Source organism: Hordeum vulgare, chromosome 6H (genome assembly GCF_904849725.1).
Source record: "Hordeum vulgare subsp. vulgare chromosome 6H, MorexV3_pseudomolecules_assembly, whole genome shotgun sequence".
Lineage (NCBI taxonomy): Eukaryota > Viridiplantae > Streptophyta > Magnoliopsida > Poales > Poaceae > Hordeum > Hordeum vulgare.
In genome coordinates this window covers 121,998,552-122,018,910 of record NC_058523.1, presented here as the reverse complement: position 1 = coordinate 122,018,910, position 20,359 = coordinate 121,998,552, and the positions used below count along the sequence as shown (strand labels likewise).

General features: G+C 44.3%; 2 protein-coding genes and 1 pseudogene across 2 annotated transcripts; all 3 read right to left on the bottom strand.

The window, feature by feature from the left end:
* Positions 1-9,546: 9,546 nt before the first annotated feature.
* LOC123405203 lies at positions 9,547-11,196 on the bottom strand (annotated as a pseudogene).
* Positions 11,197-11,226: 30 nt separating this feature from the next.
* On the bottom strand, positions 11,227-12,103 carry LOC123405201 (AUGMIN subunit 7-like). Its single transcript, XM_045098984.1, has 4 exons — positions 12,044-12,103; positions 11,805-11,896; positions 11,447-11,572; positions 11,227-11,263 (listed from the first exon to the last, which is right to left on the bottom strand). Exons 1-4 carry the CDS (start codon positions 12,101-12,103, stop codon positions 11,227-11,229), a joined length of 315 nt encoding a protein of 104 aa, XP_044954919.1.
* A 5,160-nt stretch (positions 12,104-17,263) lies between these two features.
* Positions 17,264-19,357, bottom strand: LOC123405200. Its single transcript, XM_045098982.1, has 5 exons — positions 19,307-19,357; positions 18,794-18,876; positions 18,494-18,626; positions 18,216-18,298; positions 17,264-17,459 (listed from the first exon to the last, which is right to left on the bottom strand). Exons 2-5 carry the CDS (start codon positions 18,868-18,870, stop codon positions 17,264-17,266), a joined length of 489 nt encoding a protein of 162 aa, XP_044954917.1. The 5' UTR covers positions 18,871-18,876; positions 19,307-19,357.
* Positions 19,358-20,359: the final 1,002 nt, after the last annotated feature.

The following is a 20,359-nucleotide window of genomic DNA, read 5'->3' as shown; positions in this document are numbered from 1 at the left end:
CATCACAGAACCCTCAAAAGTTGCTGAGGCTTTTCTGGAACCGGAGTGGATCCAAGCTATGCAAGACGAACTTCTTCAATTCAAGCTGAATGACGTATGGGAGCTCATCAAACGACTAGACCCTCGCAAGCACAACATCATCGGCACCAAGTGGATTTTCCGAAACAAGCAAGATGAGGACGGTCAAGTGGTGAGGAACAAGGCACGACTTGTAGCCCAAGGCTACACCCAGGTTGAAGGAATAGATTTCGATGAAACTTTTGCACCTGTTGCTAGACTTGAAGCTATTCTAATACTACTTGCTTATGCTAATCATCATAACATCATCTTATATCAAATGGATGTGAACAGTGCATTCCTCAATGGTAAGCTTGAGGAAGAAGTATATGTAGCTCAGCCCCCAGGTTTTGAGGATCCAAAGGATCCAGACAAGGTCTTCAGACTCAAAAAGGCTCTTTATGGTCTCAAGCAAGCCCCTCGGGCATGGTATGATACATTGAAGGAATTCCTCATGAAGAAAGGCTTCAAACCTGGTTCACTTGATCCAACTCTTTTCACTAAATCCTATGATAATGAGCTATTTGTGTGTCAAATATATGTCGATGATATCATATTTGGCTGTACTGACAAACGATACAGTAATGAATTTGCTTACATGATGAGTGAAGAATATCAGATGTCCATGATGGGGGAGCTGAAATTCTTCTTAGGTCTTCAAATTCGTCAACAAAGCAATGGAATCTTCATATCACAGGAGAAATACCTCAAGGATGTTCTGAGGAAATTTGACATGCACGAATGCAAAGGTGCCAAGACTCCAATGCCTACCAACGGCCACCTCGGCACTGATGAAAATGGTAAAGATTTCGATCAGCAGGTATATCGTTCTATGATTGGCTCTTTATTGTATCTATGTGCATCTAGGCCAGATATAATGCTTAGTGTCTGCATGTGTGCACGTTTTCAAGCAAAACCGAAGGAATCACACCATAAGGCTGTGAAACATATTCTTCGATACTTAGCTCACACACCAACACTAGGATTATGGTATCTCAAGGGCTCCAATCTTCATCTGGTAGGGTATTCTGATTCAGACTATGCTGGTGACCGTGTGCATCGCAAGTCAACCTCTGGCACATGCCATTTCCTCGGAAGATCACTAGTTTGCTGGTCCTCAAAGAAGCAGAACTGCGTATCACTCTCCACTGCCGAAGCTGAGTACATTGCTGCTGGTTCTTGCTGTGCTCAATTGCTATGGATGAAGCAAACCCTCAAGGACTACGGCATCAACATGAAGAATGTGCCTCTCTACTGTGACACTGAGAGTGCTATCAAGATTTCCTACAACCCAGTGCAGCACTCGAAGACCAAGCACATCCAGATTCGTCATCATTTTCTTCGGGACCATGTCCTCAAGGGCAATATCCTCATCGACCATGTGAAGACTGATGATCAACTCGCAGATATCTTCACTAAGCCCTTGGATGAGAAAAGGTTTTGCAAGTTGCGGTGTGAGCTAAATATCTTAGAATCTTCAAATGTTTTGTAAAAACATGCACACATCCTAACACTTATGCAAAGTTGATGACTTAGATGTGCAACACATGATGAATCGATTTTCTTCAACTGATGAAGAATGTCACTCTGAATGTGAAGAAATTAACGAAGAAATTGATTCTCAGGGACCTACGGCAATTGTATGCGGCGTCTGTAATCAACATTCTTATATGGTGGGTCACGCCACCGCCCAATGTGAAATTCCTCAAGTTGATTTTCTTCAAGTGTTCTATTTCCTCAAAATGTGTTTTTCTTCAAAACAGCTATTCTTCAGTATGATGATTTATCGCAAAATCTTCAAAAACACTTGATGACTTTCATTTGACTAGATAGACTGTGATTTCAAGTCCTCAACAGCATTTACTTATTGCTATTTCTTCAAGTTGATATTTTTGCTAAGTGAATGTGATCGGACCCTACATTCCCTCTATGCTATACTCATCCAGTCTATTCAATTCTTCATATGCGTTCTACTTGAAACTTTGTTCAAAATACTCACTGCGTCCGTGTCAGCTGATGATTTTGTGACGAAAATCCTCAAATCTTCAAAAATTGTTTCTTTAATACACAGTAACTGAACCCCACTTCCCACGATCGGATAACCACGATCTCCACTATCTCCACCACACTATTCGGGAGCTACACGTGTCCTGCGGAGACGTAGAGGCAGGGGCGGTTTGGTCCGAAATTTTCGCGCCAACAGTAACTTTTGGCTATAAATATGTCCTTATCCCCCTCGGCATACTCTTCTTCGCTCCATCGCTCTCCTGCCACAGCATACACCACCAAACCCTAGCGCCATCGCTGGTAGTCTCGTCGCCGGTGAGGAAGAGCTTCACTGCCTCAACTTCTCCGTCGCCGGAACCACGCCGGAGTCGGACCATCTTCGCCCGCCGCCGCCGTAGACGTCCTCTGTCGCCGGGTTAGGGTGCATTGGACACGCGACGAAGAGCTTCTCCACACACAACTTTCTGTGTTCTTCGTACGCACCTTCCAGGGTAAATAAATCCCATTTTTACAGCAAGTTAGATCTAAAATTTTACATCTTCTATGTGAAATCTGTTTTTCCTCAAGAAACGATAAGCACTTGATTCCTCAAACACTGCCTATCACCACATCATTGATGAACTATGCTAAGCATCTAAGATTTTCACGAGATTCCTCAATTGTGCGAATTTTCGGATCTGTACAACTCTGGAACCCAAGAACAGTATGCTTAGGCAAATTCCTCAACCACTGGTTATATTCCTCAGACTGTCAACTTTTTCATTTTCCTCAAATCTGAGAACGCATATGACCTCTCCAAATTCCTCGCAACTATACTCTGTTCACAGGTACACACATGTCAGCTGATGAATCTCTCGGTTCTCATCACATTAAGTCATTTGCAGCGTTTCTGGAAGAAAATCTTCAAGTCTCGTCAGAATCCTCAAGAATTCAATCTCATTAGAAAAATCCTTAGCTGAAGAAAATGGAGGATGAGAGAAAACAAAAGGGAGGAAAGAAACTTGAGCAAAACACAGCTGTGGATATCCCTGAGGATATATACTTGGACTATTGCACGCCTGATGAAAATGAGACAATGGCCAAGAGAAAAATACGGTTGCAGAAGATAGAACACCGATGGGCGAAGGAATGGAAAGAATACAAGTTTGTGACTGCCAAGTATGCGAAGAAATTCGCTCTGAAGCCCCCTGGCAGACAGGCCCCACTTGAGGATGATCAAGTAGCACATCCCTCAAGCCTCAAGACCATTGATGACTATCCAGATGAGAAGGAAAAGCATGTGGCTAAGCTCAAGAAGCAGGCATAAGCTACAGTGAGGAAATTCAATGAATCCTCAGCTGCTGCCTCAGCTGCTGCTATTTCCTCTGCCGCTGAGACCTCTGGTTCAGCAATTCCTCAACCACACTCTGTGCCGTCAAAGCCAAGGGCTCCAAAGCCTAAAGAGAAGTCTGCTCAGGCTTCAGTCACAAAACCCCCAGCACCAAAACCTTCAACACCAAAACCATCAGCGTCAAAGCCCTTAGTACCAATCTCCTCAGTACCAAAATCCTTAGCTCCACCTCCAAAGCCTCAAGAGAAACCAGTACAGAAGCAGGTCATGAAGCCTACGACCGCCAGCTCCAGCTCCTCACTCCCAGCTGCAACCAGCTCGGAGACAAAGTCTTCACCACCTCCTGCGAAGACTTTGGTAACTGCTGAACATGCAACTCTGCCAAGCCCCAGCAAAATCATCACCGTCCCGTCTACATCAGAGGACAGTGATGAATATGATGATCAAACCCTGCAAGCCATCATCAGAAACAAGCAGGAAAGATTAGCTCAAGCATCAGGCAGTGCCATTCCTCTGGCCATGGACCCCAAGGTCCTCCTTGACTACATCAACATCTGATATGAGGACCCAAACACTCCGCTTGATGATTTGAAACTTCCCCTGGCATCAGCCACATGGTGGCCACTTTCATAAATGAAGCCAAGTGGAAAGAACAGCAGGCCAGGCAGGCCAAAGTTGCAAAGATTAAAAAGGAGAAATTCCTCAGGCAGAATCTCCTCAAATTGACTCCTGATGCACTGGTGACAACACATGCAGAGCTGAAGAAATTGACTGACAAGTACGCCAAGCTGTCAGATCGAAAAAGCCTCAAGAGCAATTTCATCAAGCTGGCCACTAGTGTTGTTGATGACTACAACAAGAGAGCCGCACCCCCATCACCAACTCCTCAGCCCTTGATTGAGGAGCCAGCTGATGAATCTCCTCATGATGAGGAATCTCCTCAAGCTGAGGAAGTACACCAAGAGAGCCGTGTTGATGAACCGGCTATTGAAGAAATCATCATGGAAACTCCAGCTGATGAATTTGCTGCCACCGATGAGACTGCCCCCGTCCCATCTGCTTCATCAAAGCATGCTGATGACTCTGTTCCAGCCGGTTCCTTAATACCAGCTGAAGAAACTGTAGAGAGAACACCTTCATTAAAAGCTTCATAGGTGAAGAAGATGATTACGTCTGCATCAGACGTGAAGAAAACCAGGGCTGCTGAAAAGGAAGCCAAAAAGAGAAAGGCCTCCTCAGCAGAAGAAGAAACAGAGGCAAAGCGCCTCAAAGCACTTGAAGAATCTACTCCTCTGGACCCTGTGCCCCTGAATGTCGCTCCTTCCTATGAAATGGTCATCATTGATGATCAAGCGAAAAAGGCAGATGAGGAAATGAAAGATGTCGCCTCTAAGGAACCCACTGATGAGGAAATTCAGATAGACGACAGTCCTCAACTTTTCAATCCTCAAACAGAAAAGGCACCAGCTGATGAAACTGCCTCTGCCACCAAGCCAGCTGAGGAAGAACAAATTGAAAATCCTCAAGCTGATGAAATTCAACACTCTGAGCAGAATCCTCAAGATGAGGAACAGGCTGATCCAACTCCTCCAACTGAGCAAGAAGCAGAAATTCCTCAGCCTGAAGCACAACCAGAGCCATCTCCTCAGCCTGACGCCCAACAAGCACCATCTCCTCAACCTGAAGTACCAGCTGCTGAAATTCCTCACCCTGAGGAAAATGCTGAAGAGAATGCACCTGCCCAAGACAATGCATTCGTCGTGCTCAACCTAGAGAGTGCTATTGTTGTCTCCCCTCCTATTCCTCAGCAAAATCTTCAGCCAGTTCAGCATCAGCCATTCTCCAAGCGTCCAAAGTTTCAAAAGGAAAATTTCTTTGAAGAACGCATGTACTTCATCGGAGAGAACCCCTATGACAAGCCTCAAATGAGGCATCTGAAGTTTTGGACTAGGACTCAGATGAACTACTATGCCTCTGTGCTTTGTGGACGAAACAAGATATTCCAGCACAGGCATATTCCTCATGTTGAGCTTGAAGCAATACCGTGCCTGGAGCCAGTCCTCAGTGTCCTTCATGATGCAGGTTTACTCCCAATGTGCTCCGACATATCTGACTGGAACAGCGAGTTAATTCTTCAGCTCTATGCCACTCTTCACATATCTGGCAACCCTGAAGACATTAACACATGAGTGTTTGATTGGATGACCCAAAACACTCACTACAAGGCTCCTGCTATTGAACTCCTCAGAGAACTGCCCGTACCAATTCCCTCAGATGAGGCTGTGAAGCTTTATGGCGAGCGTGAGCTGCCAAATGGAATGATGGAAGTCCTCATGAAGCCTTTGGCTGAAGGAAAATCTTCGAGAACAACCTTCCTCGTCCACGAGCTCAAGTACACACCCAGGTCTGTCTACAGAATCCTCTGCAGTGTGCTCGCGCCGATCAAAGGCCATGACGATGAAGAAGATGTTGTAGGCCTATTGAAGAATATCCTCTTCAACATCATTCATGGTATTCCTATCAACATCCATGATTTCGTCTTGAGGACTTTGGCCGACAATGCTATGTGTCCTTATGATCACAAGATATATGCCCCATGGATCATGAGATTCATCTGGACAAGGACTGGCATCAACTTTCTCACTGAGTGCCAAAACCATCTTGGTTATATGCCTCCTATCCGGGTCAACAAGAAGACTTTCGAGTCCATTGAAGGCAAAGGAAAATCTGTGATTGAAGAAGGCAGTAGGCCCCTTGATGGCCAGTTCAGAGAGCCAGAAACTTATTCTTCATGGGATGATACTGAGACTCGTCCAGCAAGCCCCGTTCCTCGCGTGCTGAATACCAGAGAGCTCCTCCTCAGTCTTCACCAGAAGGTGGATCACAACCACAAATGGGTCAAACGTCAGTTTGGTGCCATTGTGAAAACCCTCACTGAAACACAGAACTCTGTGAAGCTCAACCATCACTATCTGCATGAGGTTTTTGATCGCACCTGGGCTACAATTGCACATCTGAAGACTCAGACTGAGCTTGAAGAAATGGACTTTGAGCGAGACTTTGAATGGTCATGGCCTCCCAAGAAGAAGTTCAGGCCTACTCCAGTGCCAGACCTTGAAGACAGCTCCTTTTCTTCATTCTGCAGTGCTGAATCTGATGAAGAACAGCTCGACACTGCTACCGGTCCAAGGAAGAAGACTACCCCCAAGAAGCATCACGGCTCTTCCTCAACCGCCAAGGAGTGAAGTCTTCACGGGCGTTAGTCCTCAGTTTGTCCCTTTTTGTCACTTGATGACAAAGGGGGAGAAACTTGAGAGTTAGTCTTCAAGCGGGATATTTTTGGGGCTGATGAACTATATTTAAGTTACAAACTCTTGGCTCTTCTGAAGTTTTTATGTAATGAGTTGTAACTCAAGCCCGATGGTACTCTGACGCTTTTGAACGTTTTTCTTCGCATGCTTATTCCTCAAGTTTTAATGCACGCATGCTGGAATTCGTCAGATACCATCTCTCATCATGCATTTTCATTTTCTTCATATGATATGTTATATGTATGCATGATTTACAAGACTGAGGGGGAGATCTCCATGATATAAATCATCAATGTGCATTTGCTGTAAAAAGAAAAATCCTCAAGATATGCACATCTTCAGGGGGGGTCTCTCTGAATCTTGATTTCAAATTCCTCAAAATGAGTATTTACACTTCATATTTTTGATCCCTGTTGAAGACTTAACCTAATTGTCATCAACCACCAAAAAGGGGGAGATTGTAAGTGCATCTAGTGCCCCTTAGTGATTTTGGTGGTTTGAAGACTTATAGGTTAAGTATCTAATGTGTTTGTGAGTGTACACAGGATCTATAAGTCATTGAGGAGTTTGAGATATTTGAAGAATATCGATCCCTAAAAATATATGTCTTCAGTTGAAGAAATTGGTCTGAAGCTGAAGAAATGAATCGCGAGGAATCTGCGATGAAATTGATATTCCTCATGAAGATACTGATATTGAGAAGTCTGGTGGTTCCTGAAGAAAATCACTCTGAAGAATTGAAGCATGAAGATTTACACTTTCTGTTTTACTTTCTTCGCATTCGAGTAATAGGAACACCGTACTGTTAAAGGGGGTCAAAGTTACACTATGGAATGAATTTCCTCATGATGCTCAACCCAAGCCTAATCCTACCAAAAGCCTCAAGTGAGGAATACGAGTGACATGAGGACTCTCACAGTTGAGGGTTCTGACCGTTTCGATAGCCACGCCAAGTCATTGGTCTTATCCACTCCAACGGTCATATTATTTAAGGGCATTAGTGTCAAATCATGTCGGGATGCTCCTAGGCTATAAATAGCCACCCCCCACAACCATTAGCTGGTTGGCTACTCCGTTAGAAACTGACACTTGTCATAAGAGCAACCCAATTCCTCAGAGCCTTCGAGAGTAATTCATCAGTGAGGAAATACATCATACACCGAAATCACAAACCAAACCTAGTGATTGAGCATCACTGAAGAAGTTGTTCCTGTGTGGGACTGAAGCCTTTTCCCTTTGAGGACTGTGCATCCTCCAGACGGTTAGGAGTCATGGTCTAGAGCTTTCCAGCAGTCAATTGTGGATCGCCGGGTGACCAAGTTTGTGAGGGTTTGGAAGTCTGCCCTGAAGACTTACCACGAGAGTTGGGCGAGGACTGTGTGTCCTTAGCTCAAGGAGAATACGGTAGGGACTGTGTGTCCCGGGACTGGGTGTCCTTTGGTTTCAATACCAAGCCGCTCCAAACCAGATGTACGACTGTCACAGCAGTTGGAACTGGGTCATCAACGACTGTCTTCACTGAGAAACGGGTTCTAATTCCTCAACTCCTTACTTTCCTTGTATTATGTGTTGATGACTTTCACTGCGACTGTTTGAAGAATTTGTTGAAGACTTTCTCTGAATTTCCTCAACCCGAAATTCTTCATGTTAGTTAATCCTGATCTGTATTCTACGTGTCTGCTCACAGTGCAATCTGTTTTCACATTCTTCACTCTGAAAAACTGCTCTTGTGAAACTTTGCACATGTGACCCTTTACTGTTTCCGCTGTAAGTTAGTCATCAGTGAGGAATTTCCTCAAAAGTAATTTCCTCAGTGATGAAATTCTAGAAATCTCCTATTCACCCCCTCTAGTCGATATAACGCACTTTCAAGTACCCCCCGATACTAACCATACTTTCATCAAAACAAGCAACCAACTCAACAAAAACATAATCTGTCAAAAAACAGACCAGTCTGTAGCAATCTGTATACTTCGTATACTTCTGGTACCTCATAAAATCTGAAAAATTACGAAGGCCTGGGAGAAAAGCGTATCAATTAGCAGCAAAAAGAATCAACTCAAAATATCTTTCTGAATAAAAATGAAAAATGATCTCGTGAGCGAAAAGTTTCTGTCTTTTTCCAGCAGGATCAAACAACCATTACCAAGACTAGTCATAAAGGTTTTGCTTGGCTCAAACACAAAAAGAAACACAAAAAACACAATCACAAGAGAATTATGAAAGTGTGGACGCAACAAAACAGAAATAAAAATATAAATTCATTGGGTTGCCTCCCAACAAGCGCTATTGTTTAACGCCCTTAGCTAGGCATAGAAGCGATAGAATCACGTATCGTCGTCTTTGGTGCTCAAACCATAAGTGGCCCTCATCATGGATTCATAAGGCAATCTTATTTTATTTCTAGGAAAGTGTTCCATGCCCTTAATTAAAGGAAATTGAAATCTAATATTCCCTTCCTTCATATCGATGATAGCACCGATAGTCCTTAGGAAAGGTCTACCAAGAATAATGGGGCATGTAGGATTGCAATCAATGTCAAGCACAATGAAATGCATGGGTACATAGTTCCTATTTGCAATAGTAAGAACATCATTGATCCTTCCCATGGGTTTCTTGAACATAGAATCAGCAAGATGCAAATTAAGAGAACACTCTTCAATCTCACTAGTAACATTGCACGTGCAACGCACGTGTAACCGCAACATGAAATTTTCTCATTCATCCTTTCTAGGAGGAATCTTATAGTCTTATAGTATGTCACATATCGAAGACAATCAAATGTCTTCATAGATAAAATATATAGTCATAGGTTCACTGAGTGTAGTGATAAATTTCATATCAGAACATTATAGCATTGTTAAGCATGGCAAATCTTCCTATGCATCCCATTGTTCACTGAACGTCACAAGTTACAACTGCAAAAGAATCAACAACCACACACAAATACACGACCACACCAGCAATGGGAACACAAGATTTACTCGGTGCCTCAACTGAAACCAAAAGGCAAACAACTGAATCACTACAAGCTTACACCCGTGTACCAGAGTTGAATCTTGGTATAAGATGGCCATAAAATCACAGCGTTTCACCCTGCTCCCGTGCCACAGAAGTTGAAAGGATGGCAAGGCTATTGTTTAAGAACATGAGCGCGGATTCACAGTCTGAAATGATTTTTGTGACGGATGAAGGCTCGCTTGAATTTGAAAGTGACCCAGCTGCCATTGCTGTATATGAATCTCACAGGCTCCTCAAATTTCCAAGGAACTGCACATCACAAATAAAACACTCAAGTCAAAGCATGTTTGTATGAGTAGTTAGCACTGTCAACACTTAGCCAGAGTATGCTAACTACTTGAAAGGACATGGATTATAAGAGCTGTAGAAGTTTGAAAGACAAGGTGGTATTGTTGATAAATAGATGATACTGTGTAATTCTACATAAAGCCATACCATGTTATCTCATACTAATATTTTGGAGATGTTTCATAGAGCAGAATACAAGGAGCTAGCCAGATATTTGATATTTCTTATACTAAACATAACTTCCAGGTTTGTAGATATTTGAAGCTAGTCAGATTTGATTCTAAATTTCCAGCAGGGTGTTTAATTCCTGTTGGCTAGAGTTCAAAAGATATTATTGCCGGCCATCAGCATTTCAAAAATAACACCAATAAGGTTTAGTACAGAAACTATTTTTGAGTTTTTTACAGGGAAAAACAAACATCTGTCCTGTGCATTAAGTTCATGTTGCAGGAAAATAATTTGCCTATAATAATAACAAGTTCATTGAAACTTGAAAGAAATGTCATAGAACTATGACAGTATTATGACATACTGAGTGCCTACTAACAAATGAACTTTTACTATTTCATCCAATCAGAAGTTCAAATAACCAGACCATGAGATATAGGCCAGAGATAGACAAGAAATTCAAATGAGCAACAAAGTGATAATAAACGAATAGAAAAATTCAGATAGTACCTTTAAAAGTGTGTTATAAGCCTCTAACAAGCGGTTAGCAGCTGGACCAAACCCATGCAACTGTGGCACCTCCATCATGTGGGTCCAAGGATGAATTTCCTACAATGCCAAATAACTTCTGTCAACTAACAACTCAAAACACATGGAAAATGATAATCAGAAGTACAAATGATATTCATGTCAAGGTTGCTTGTCTGGAATATAAAGAGGAGATACAGGGAGAAAATTACATAATGATGCATAAGATATTCACCTTAGTGTATATCATATTGAAGGATTTTACTGTTTCAAGAAATGATTGCAAATGTTCCCTCAACTTAAACTCTGTCTCGGCATAGTCTTCATTCGGATTATAGTCATACTGGACAGCAGAGACTACACTGTTAGCACAAATAGTATACTGCAGAGTACTGTCAACAAACTAACAAACATGCTATTCACGGGAATTTCAGCTAAAAGTGTACAAGTTTATTTTAATACCTTTGAGGCTAGCTCCTGAACCATCTGTTGTAGATTTGACATCTTTTTGGTATACTAAGAGAGCTTCAACTCTAATTCTGCTATATCAGGCCTGCAAAATGATAATTTAACTCAGTGAAATGGTGGTGGTTCTTGAAATTGCTTGTCAACTGGGAGTCACAAGACGACAACATAGATTCATACCATTTAAGGAATTATATGGGTGCTATAAGCCTATAACTCTACAACTTCTAAATAATACAATCGATGACAAGAATATAATGGTTGCACTTACAGGGGGTAAATTGATTGTATTTGGACATCTGCAGGAAAAAGCTTGCACTCCTTTGAAAAAATTTGCGCCTGTTTCTCAGCAATGGAATCTACAAGTTGTACATCCTTTGCCAACTGCTCATCAACACTACCAGGGAGCAATTTGTCAGGTAATTTATATATCAGATATCCTAATACCGAGGTTAAAACAACATCTAATACTTTCGGTACAATGAAGAGCATTTTACATCAAATATTCCTTTCTGTTTACAGTGCTGGAAAATGTTTAACTGAAATAGCTACTGATTATTAGTGGCTAATGCTTTCGTATAAATCAGCATAGCAAAAGTATATCACAGACAGTAAAGTGTAAAACCAACCTCCACTCTGGATTGTCGGCATAGCAGCTAGCTTCCACCAAGTCAACAATTAGACGGAGGAGCTCCACCCACTCGTGGTAGCTGCCCTTGCCCTATAATCCCACAAAAGATGAGACACGCTGGATCTGAGTTTGTGATTCTCACCACACTACACGCCAGAGATCTGTCATCCGTGAGTAACAAAAGCTAATAGTCAACAAATGTAAGCCTCAAAGAACAAAGAGCTGCATTACTCTCACCTGAATCGCCTTAGTGTCGACTGAAGGCGTGATACTGAGGAAATTCGCGATCTCCGCCATGTAGATGTTAATCATGTTGCTCATGTAGGATTAGGAAAGAAAGCCAAACCGAGTCCTAGTAGTATTAGGATTCCTAGTCCTAGTCTATTTCCATAGTCCCTTGTGGACGTGTATAAAAGACACCCTAGGGGTGTTGATTGTAACACCAGAAAAACGAAAAGCAATACAAAGCAAAGGCTCAACACGGGCCTTTAGCCATCAAATCCATCGATCAGTTTTATTCGTGTCGCTAGTTACGCAAGTTTCGTCAAGTAGCCGGCCGAAGCAAGAATCGCGTAGGCACGCCTGTACAGCTGCATACGCACGTTCAAAAGCCAACAATTGGTATCTATAGCCTCGACGATCTACGATCTACGATGACGGACAGCGACGCTGAGTCGGTCAAGTCCGGTAAAGGCGGTCCAAAGACGAACAAGAACGGCGACAAGGTGAAGAAGGGCGGCAAGTCAGCAACGAGTGGTGGAGGAACGAGCGGCGCCAACGTCCAGGCGCATCGCAACATCCCCATCCAGTACCCGATGCTCACCGACGCCAACTATGGCGTGTGGGCAGTGAAGATGAAGATTATTCTCCGAACCCTTCGAGTGTGGCAGGCAATCACGGACGACGACGTCGATGACGAGTCCGACGAAGGTGCCATGGCCGCCATAGCCCAGTCCGTGCCGGATTCCGTGCTGATGACATTGGTGGAGTTCGAGACGGCAAGAGAGGCGTGGAACACACTCAAGGAGATGAGGATCGGAGAAGATCGCGTCACCAAGGCACGGGCACAAGTGCTGAAGCGCCAATTTCACAAGTTGCAGATAGAGGAAACTGAATCGGTGAATGACTATGCCATGTGTCTTACTACTTTGGTGGGAGAGATCCGCGCGCTTGGTGCAAAGCTCGAGGAGATCGAGATTGTGGAGAAATTTTTCAGTTCAGTGACTGACGAATTCACGTACATCATCGGCACGCTCGAGCAGCTTTACAACATCGACGACATGACCATAACGGAGGCGATCGGACGCCTGCGGACGTGGGAAGAGAATGCTCGTGGCTGTCGAAAAGGCAAAGGAGGAGGTAGTGACCAACTCATGTACTCGCGCGCAGATTGAGAGGCCCCAAGTAGCAAAGGAAGGCGTGACGGTGGCGAAGGCTCAAGCAACACGAAGGGCGATGGACAAACCGGAAAAGGCAAAGGAAAAGGCAAACCACAAGGTCGTGGTAAGGCGGGCCAATCTAAAAAGCAGAAACCACGGAACTTGGACTTGTCCGAGGTCAAGTGCTATAACTGCAATAAGATGGGTCACTTTGCGAAGGATTGTCCAAAGCCTAACAAGCGGGAGATCAAAGCAAATTTGGCAAAGCAGGAAGACGAAGGTCCAGGTCTTCTGATGGCCGAAGTTTGTGATCTCGCTGAAACGGTGGTTGTGAAACCAAGCCGGAAGGTGCTACTTCATGAGGAAAAAGTGACACCAAAGTTATCCGGTGATCAGAACGTGTCGTGGTATCTCGACACGGGTGCCAGTAACCACATGACGGGGTGCAAGGAGAAATTCCTCGAGCTGGAATACGATGTTGAAGGTCGGTCAAGTTCGGTGATGGTTCAGCTATGGAGATTTGCGGGCAAGGATCTGTCCTCTTTGAGGGTCTCACAGGCGAACATCGCATACTCACCGGAGTGTACTACATCCCACGGCTACGCAACAACATCATCTCTATTGGGAAGCTTGACGAGAATGGATGCAAGGTGAATATCGAGAGCGGAGTGATGACGATCTTCGACAACCTCCGAAACGTGCTAGCTCGTGTTAATCGCACACGGAATAGGCTCTATATCCTCAACCTTGATCAATCTCAACCGGAGTGTTGGCTCGCCAAGAGTGATGATGATTCGTGGTTATGGCATGCCAGATTTGGACACGTTAACTTCTACGCCTTGAAGAAGATGTCAAAGATGGAGATGGTATCCGGGATGCCAGTTATCGACCATGTTGATCGAGTATGTGACGGGTGCTTGGTTGGAAAACAGCACCGTAGGCCATTCCCTGCTCAGTCTACCTATCGTGCAAGTGATGCACTCGAGCTGCTCCATGGTGATCTATGTGGCCCTATCACCCCGGCAACTCACGCTGGAAAGAAGTATTTCTTCCTTGTGGTAGACGACTACTCGAGATATATGTGGGTCATTCTCCTACGATCTAAAGATGAGGCGTTTGAAGCGTTCAAGAAGTTGAAGGCTGCAACAGAGATGGAACACAAGCTGAAGGTTCGCGCTCTACGGACAGATCGCGGCGGAGAGTTTACGTCGAATGAGTTCAACGACTACTGCGAGAAGATTGGCATAAAGAGGTTCCTCACGGCACCTTACACGCCGCAGCAGAATGGGGTCGTTGAAAGGCGCAATCGAACCGTCGTTGACATGGCAAGGAGTTTACTCAAGAGCAAGAACCTGCCGGGGACTTTTTGGGGAGAAGCTGTCTCGACGGCGGTCTATCTTCTCAACCGGGCTCCAACGAAGGCGGTGATCGGCAAGACTCCGTATGAAGCAATTTACGGACGTAAGCCCAATGTGTCTCATCTACAGACGTTCGGGGTGCGTGGCACCTGTGAAGGCGGCGGAGCCGCACCTCTCAAAGCTTGCCGATCGTAGCACCAAGATGGTGTTCATCGGATACGAGAGCAGTTCTGGCACCAAGGCATACCGTTTCTACGATCCACAAACCAAGCGTCTACGGATTTCACGCGACATCGTGTTTGAAGAAAACCAAGCATGGAATTGGAGCGCCACAGCCGACGATGCTCCAAACAGTAACATATTTGCAGTTGAATTTCCAACTGATGATGATGCAGGGGAGGATGTCCAGGTGGTAGGCAAGACGCCCAACCAAGGTGACCACAATGGTAGTGATCATCATGGTGCCGACACCGACGACGACGCGCATAGGTCGCAAGGAGATAGCGACAACGCCGCGCACGACACAGGCGGAGATCTCGACGACAACATCGACAACGAGGCGCATAGTGACGACGACAATCAAGATGATGGTCACGGTCACGACGACTACGCCGACGACACGGATGTCGATGACACACCAGGGTCTCAGCCGTCTTCCTCAAGTGCATCAACACCGACACAATTTGTGTCGCCTCCTTCGCAAGCCACAACGGACTCCTCAGGGCCTCGTCGCTACAAGACCCTCAAGAAAGTCTACAAGTACACAAAGCCAGTTACGCTCGAGTACTCCGGACTATGTCTGTTCGGAGTTGAGGAGCCGGCGAACTTCGTAGAGGCGAGCAAAAGTCCTAGCTGGACGCACGCCATGGATGAGGAGATGAAGGCAATTGAGAGCAATGGCACGTGGACTTTGGTAACCCGACCTCCAAACCAAAAGACGATAGGTTTGAAGTGGGTTTACAAGTTAAAGAAGGACACGGAGGGTGCCATTGTGAAGTACAAGGCAAGACTCGTTGCAAAGGGCTACGTTCAACGTCAAGGAGTTGACTATGATGAGGTGTTTGCACCGGTTGCTCGAATCGAGACGGTGAGAGTGCTCCTAGCTTTGGCAGCACAAGAGGATTGGAAGGTTCATCATATGGATGTTAAATCCGCTTTCCTCAACGGCGATCTCACAGAAGAAGTGTACGTGGAACAACCCCTCGGCTACGAGAAGAAAGGCAAAGAAGGGAAAGTTTACAAGCTCAAGAAGGCACTTTACGGGTTGAAGCAAGCGCCAAGAGCTTGGAACTCAAAGTTAGACCGAAGTCTGGTCTCGCTCGGGTTCAAGAGATGTCCCCTCGAGCATGCAGTCTATACAGAGAACTCCAAAGGCTCAAACCTGCTAGTTGGAGTTTATGTCGACGATCTGATTATCACCGGAGATAGCGTACAAGAAATTGAAAGTTTCAAGGCGCAAATGAAGAACAAGTTTAGCATGAGTGATCTGGGATTACTCAGCTATTACTTGGGCATCGAAGTGAAGCAAAGCTCCGGAGAGATTTCCCTATGTCAATCGGCTTATGCGGTCAAGTTATTGGAAAAGTGTGGCATGTACGATTGCTACGAGACACAAGTTCCAATGGACCAACGTCACAAGTTGAGCAAGCGTAGCTCAAATCCGCCGGTGGAAACCACAATGTATCGAAGCGTTGTGGGCAGCCTAAGATATTTGGTGCATACCCGACCTGACTTGGCTTATTCAGTCGGGATCCTGAGTCGTTTCATGGAGAATCCGACAACCGAGCACATGAGCGCGATCAATCAAATCTTGCGCTATGTGAAAGGCAGCATTAATATTGGTTGCACCTACAGAAAGGGAAAGGAAGGATTGATCCTTCGTGGATATTCAGATAGTGACATGGCAGGTGATGTTGATGACCGAAAGAGCACAACGGGCATGGTTTTCTACCTTGGCCCGAATCCGATTAGCTGGAATTCTCAGAAGCAAAAGGTGGTGGCACTGTCTTCATGCGAGGCAGAATACATAGCGGCAAGCACGGCGGCTTGTCAAGCAGTGTGGCTGAGAAGACTCCTAGCTATTCTTGCAAAGCGGGAGGTGCAGAAGGTGTCATTGAAGATTGACAACCAAGCTGCAATCTCATTGTGCAAAAATCCGGTTCATCACGAAAGGAGCAAGCACATAGATACCCGGTTCCACCATATCCGGGAGTGCATTGAAGAAGGGTTGATCGAGGTTCAACATGTGAACACGAAAGACCAACTTGCCGATATTTTCACCAAGTCCCTCGGTCGACAGAAGTTCATCGAGATGAGGAGGAAATTCGGAGTGCTAGAAGTGAAGTCAAGCAACAAGATTAAGGAGGTGAATGTAGATGTTAATCATGTTGCTCATGTAGGATTAGGAAAGAAAGCCAAACCGAGTCCTAGTAGTATTAGGATTCCTAGTCCTAGTCTATTTCCATAGTCCCTTGTGGAAGTGTATAAAAGACACCCTAGGGGTGTTGATTGTAACACCAGAAAAACGAAAAGCAATACAAAGCAAAGGCTCGACACGGGCCTTTAGCCATCAAATCCATCGATCAGTTTTATTCGTGTCGCTAGTTACGCAAGTTCCGTCAAGTAGCCGGCCGAAGCAAGAATCGCGTAGGCACGCCTGTACAGCTGCATACGCACGTTCAAAAGCCAACACGCCAAGTCTGCACAACCCCAATCAACCATCAGCACCAGGCGCGCGGGTAGGCCAGCACTGCCAGCTTCCGCTGGATCTCCTCCATCTGCTTCGACGCCATGGGGAACCAATCCTCCCCGCTCGCGGCGGCCGGCCGGCTTGGTGGTGATTGGGCTGTGGGGATCGAGCCGACGGGGACAGCCCAGCGAGCAAGATGGATGACGTTACGCTCATTTAGCAATAACCTAAATTTTGGTCATCATTTGGATGGTGCCATTATCTGGCATGGCCCAGGGAATCGGCAAGCTTCTTTTCCAACCTTCAACAAAGTCACGGTCAGCGAGAACCACATCTTGTTGTGGTGGTGCAGTTATGGGGGTACGACTTCACCCGCCAGGGTCTAAATCATGGTGCTCACGTTTACACGCATGCACACTTGCAGAGGTACTCAATAGAAATTTAGTGAGAACTGGATCAAAGTTACCCTGACGAATCATTCTTCCTATCTGCATGACTACCTGGTCAGCATGACCGAGCCAAGTTTTGGCTCACCCATGTTTAGTCCATTATTTGTCTGGCACCAAAAAAATCATGCCTGCACTTTGGTCATGGCCAATATTTGTTAGGGTAAAGTGTGGTCATTCAAACACCCTTTAGTTTTCAGGTTACCCAGGAAAGGACTCTACATGAATAATATGGAGCAGTTTTTATAAGCTCGGAAGAGACCAGCTAAATCATGATGTGCTGATCAGGGAAAAGATAAAAGGTAAATCATAACCCAAGAAACTATACCATAGTTCGCTGATAATGGATAGAAGATAACGTCCTATCCTATCAACTACGGAAATAATTCAAAAATGAGATGTAACTGATAGTTCTCAAACTATAAACCGTGTGTCTGCTTCTCCAGATGAAAATAAAGCAATTTCAGACAAACATCAGATAAAGACATGGAGCAATAAGTACTGGTTTACAGTCAAGAAATATAAACTTGGCTTGACAAGCGTGCCACTATAAGTTCGCAGTACACTTCAATCAGGTCGTATGCTTGCATGAACTTCTCTTTCCTTATGACATGTTCAACCTGTGGGGGAAATGGCATAGGTCAGTAGTAGAAGAAAATGCCGAGCAGAAGCATAGAATTGTGTGACAAGCGGTCAGACGTCACGTACTTGAGCACAGAAATTGGCAATAGCATAATGTAACAGGGAAGATAGGTTAGCACAATCGACCAACCATTGGCCCGATACTCAGTTCACATAGACACATCGAGGCTTACCCTCATGCGCGTGGTCTGGTCCTGGTTTCCGTCGAGGAGCTGGGCGACCTCGCGGCGCATCTGGCGCACCTGCACCTCCTTCTTGTTCCGCAGCAGCTTGATCTGCGCCATGGCCATCTTGAGGGCAATCTTGCTGAGACGCCACAAAAACAACAACAACAGCAAGCGTTCAATTTCGCACCCCGCAGAAACCAACGGGGAAAGGAAAAAAGAAGCAAGAATATTACACCATTAAACCAACGGGGAAATGAAAAGCTTAAGCAACTACATATTACACCATTAAATACGTTCTTTCCGCACCTTATTTGCAACTGGTCCTTGAGCAAGATATGGCTTTTCATCTCGTAGATGGTGGAAGCCATATGCGACTTGGGCATCCATCCCTATCCAAAATAAATGGCACACTCAGCAACGAATCAAGGCTCTAACAAATTGTAATAAAGAATAAACCATATAATTTTGCAAAAAATCATTGACCTGGTACATTCATGTCTTGTGGTTTCAGTTGTAGTCTTACAACTTTATATTATCATAGAGACAGTGTATGTAGTTTTAGATTATATATTTCACATCGAACTTCCAGATACTGAAGAATATTCGGCCATTCAAAATTTAAAATTAAGGTTTAGCGCACACAAAGAATTTGAGACAACCCTAAACACCTAGGAACTGGAGAGAAAATAGATATTACATGTATTATCTAGTTAGTCTGAATATAAAACCTCTCAAGTACATGTAGATCACCATGTAAAGTTCACAAGAAATAACAGAATTAGCCAAGGAAAGGAAGTAGATGAAGTAACAAAGTAATACCAATGCTAAGGTAGTTGTAGAATAAGCCTTTATAGCAAGAAGCTTTTTCGGTTAACTCACTGCCACTTGCCTACACCAGATTACACAAGGCCTTTAGCAAATACATAAGTACTTGCACACTCACTGAGAAAGATTATATGAGGGATCACAGTATTTTCAAGCAGAGTTGACAATCGACAGAAGAAAATAAGATGCCAGAACAATCCACCAAACTATTCAAGAGAAACAAATTGTAACAAGCATTTGAAACAACAAGTATGGCAGGCAACCACGCAGAGTCAAGGAGTAGCACGCATTCAAAGCTACTATGCAAAACTTAGCAGTAACTGAAATTATTTTCCTAGGTAAGTAAGGGACATCCTGTATGCAACTTAGATTTTTAGAATTGACTTGAATATTTCTTAAAAATGTGAAGTTTAAACTATCTTTGATCATTTAGGGCAGACAACAAACAATATAATGCAGAGTTCATGTTACAACTCGCGTTCAAAAAAGAGCTACCTCAACAATAGTTTTTTATGTTGTCATTGCAATCTTAAACAGATGTCTAAAACAATGTTCTTAAGTGGAGAGGAGATCTAACAATCGAAGAAGAGCATGCTACCGAGTGTATAGATTTGAGCTAAAGTCTGTTTTCTATTTCAGGGTGTAATTTCTAGGTAAATTCATAGTCAAGACCTTGCTGAACTCCAGCTGGTCGGCATGTTCTGCTTTCTTAAGTGCATGTGGCAACTCTGTTATTTCTCCCTCTGGCATCTTAATCACAGCTTGCCAACTGCAAAAACATTGGTAGCGATTTTCAGAGCAAAAACAGATGAAAAGTGTATGCCCAATTATTAGAAGAAACATCTAGAGTTGAGCTTATCCACGATGTACACATCTTACGCATTTGGAGATAATAAATATGGCAGATAGCTGCTGGGCATATGTAGATTGATGATTTTCTTCCACCATCAGGAAATATATTCCAGAAAGGTATATGATAAGTTTTACTCGGCAGTGCAAAATATGTTCTTCTCTTGCAGCAACAAGGAAAAAATCATGGGTATAACT

What these genes read in the sequence shown, in the direction of transcription:
- LOC123405200 (XM_045098982.1), bottom strand. Translation starts at nt 18,870, where the DNA reads ATGCCCAAGTCGCATATGGCTTCCACCATCTACGAGATGAAAAGCCAT. An exon ending in AAGGACCAGTTGCAAATAAG is followed by an intron (nt 18,627 to 18,793) that starts GTGCGGAAAGAA and finishes GTGGCGTCTCAG; the next exon opens with CAAGATTGCCCTCAAGATGG. An exon ending in GAACTTATAGTGGCACGCTT is followed by an intron (nt 17,460 to 18,215) that starts GTCAAGCCAAGT and finishes ACCAAAATTTAG; the next exon opens with GTTATTGCTAAATGAGCGTA.
- LOC123405201 (XM_045098984.1), bottom strand. Translation starts at nt 12,103, where the DNA reads ATGGCGGAGATCGCGAATTTCCTCAGTATCACGCCTTCAGTCGACACT. An exon ending in GCCGACAATCCAGAGTGGAG is followed by an intron (nt 11,573 to 11,804) that starts GTTGGTTTTACA and finishes GCTCCCTGGTAG; the next exon opens with TGTTGATGAGCAGTTGGCAA. An exon ending in ATACAATCAATTTACCCCCT is followed by an intron (nt 11,264 to 11,446) that starts GTAAGTGCAACC and finishes ATCATTTTGCAG; the next exon opens with GCCTGATATAGCAGAATTAG.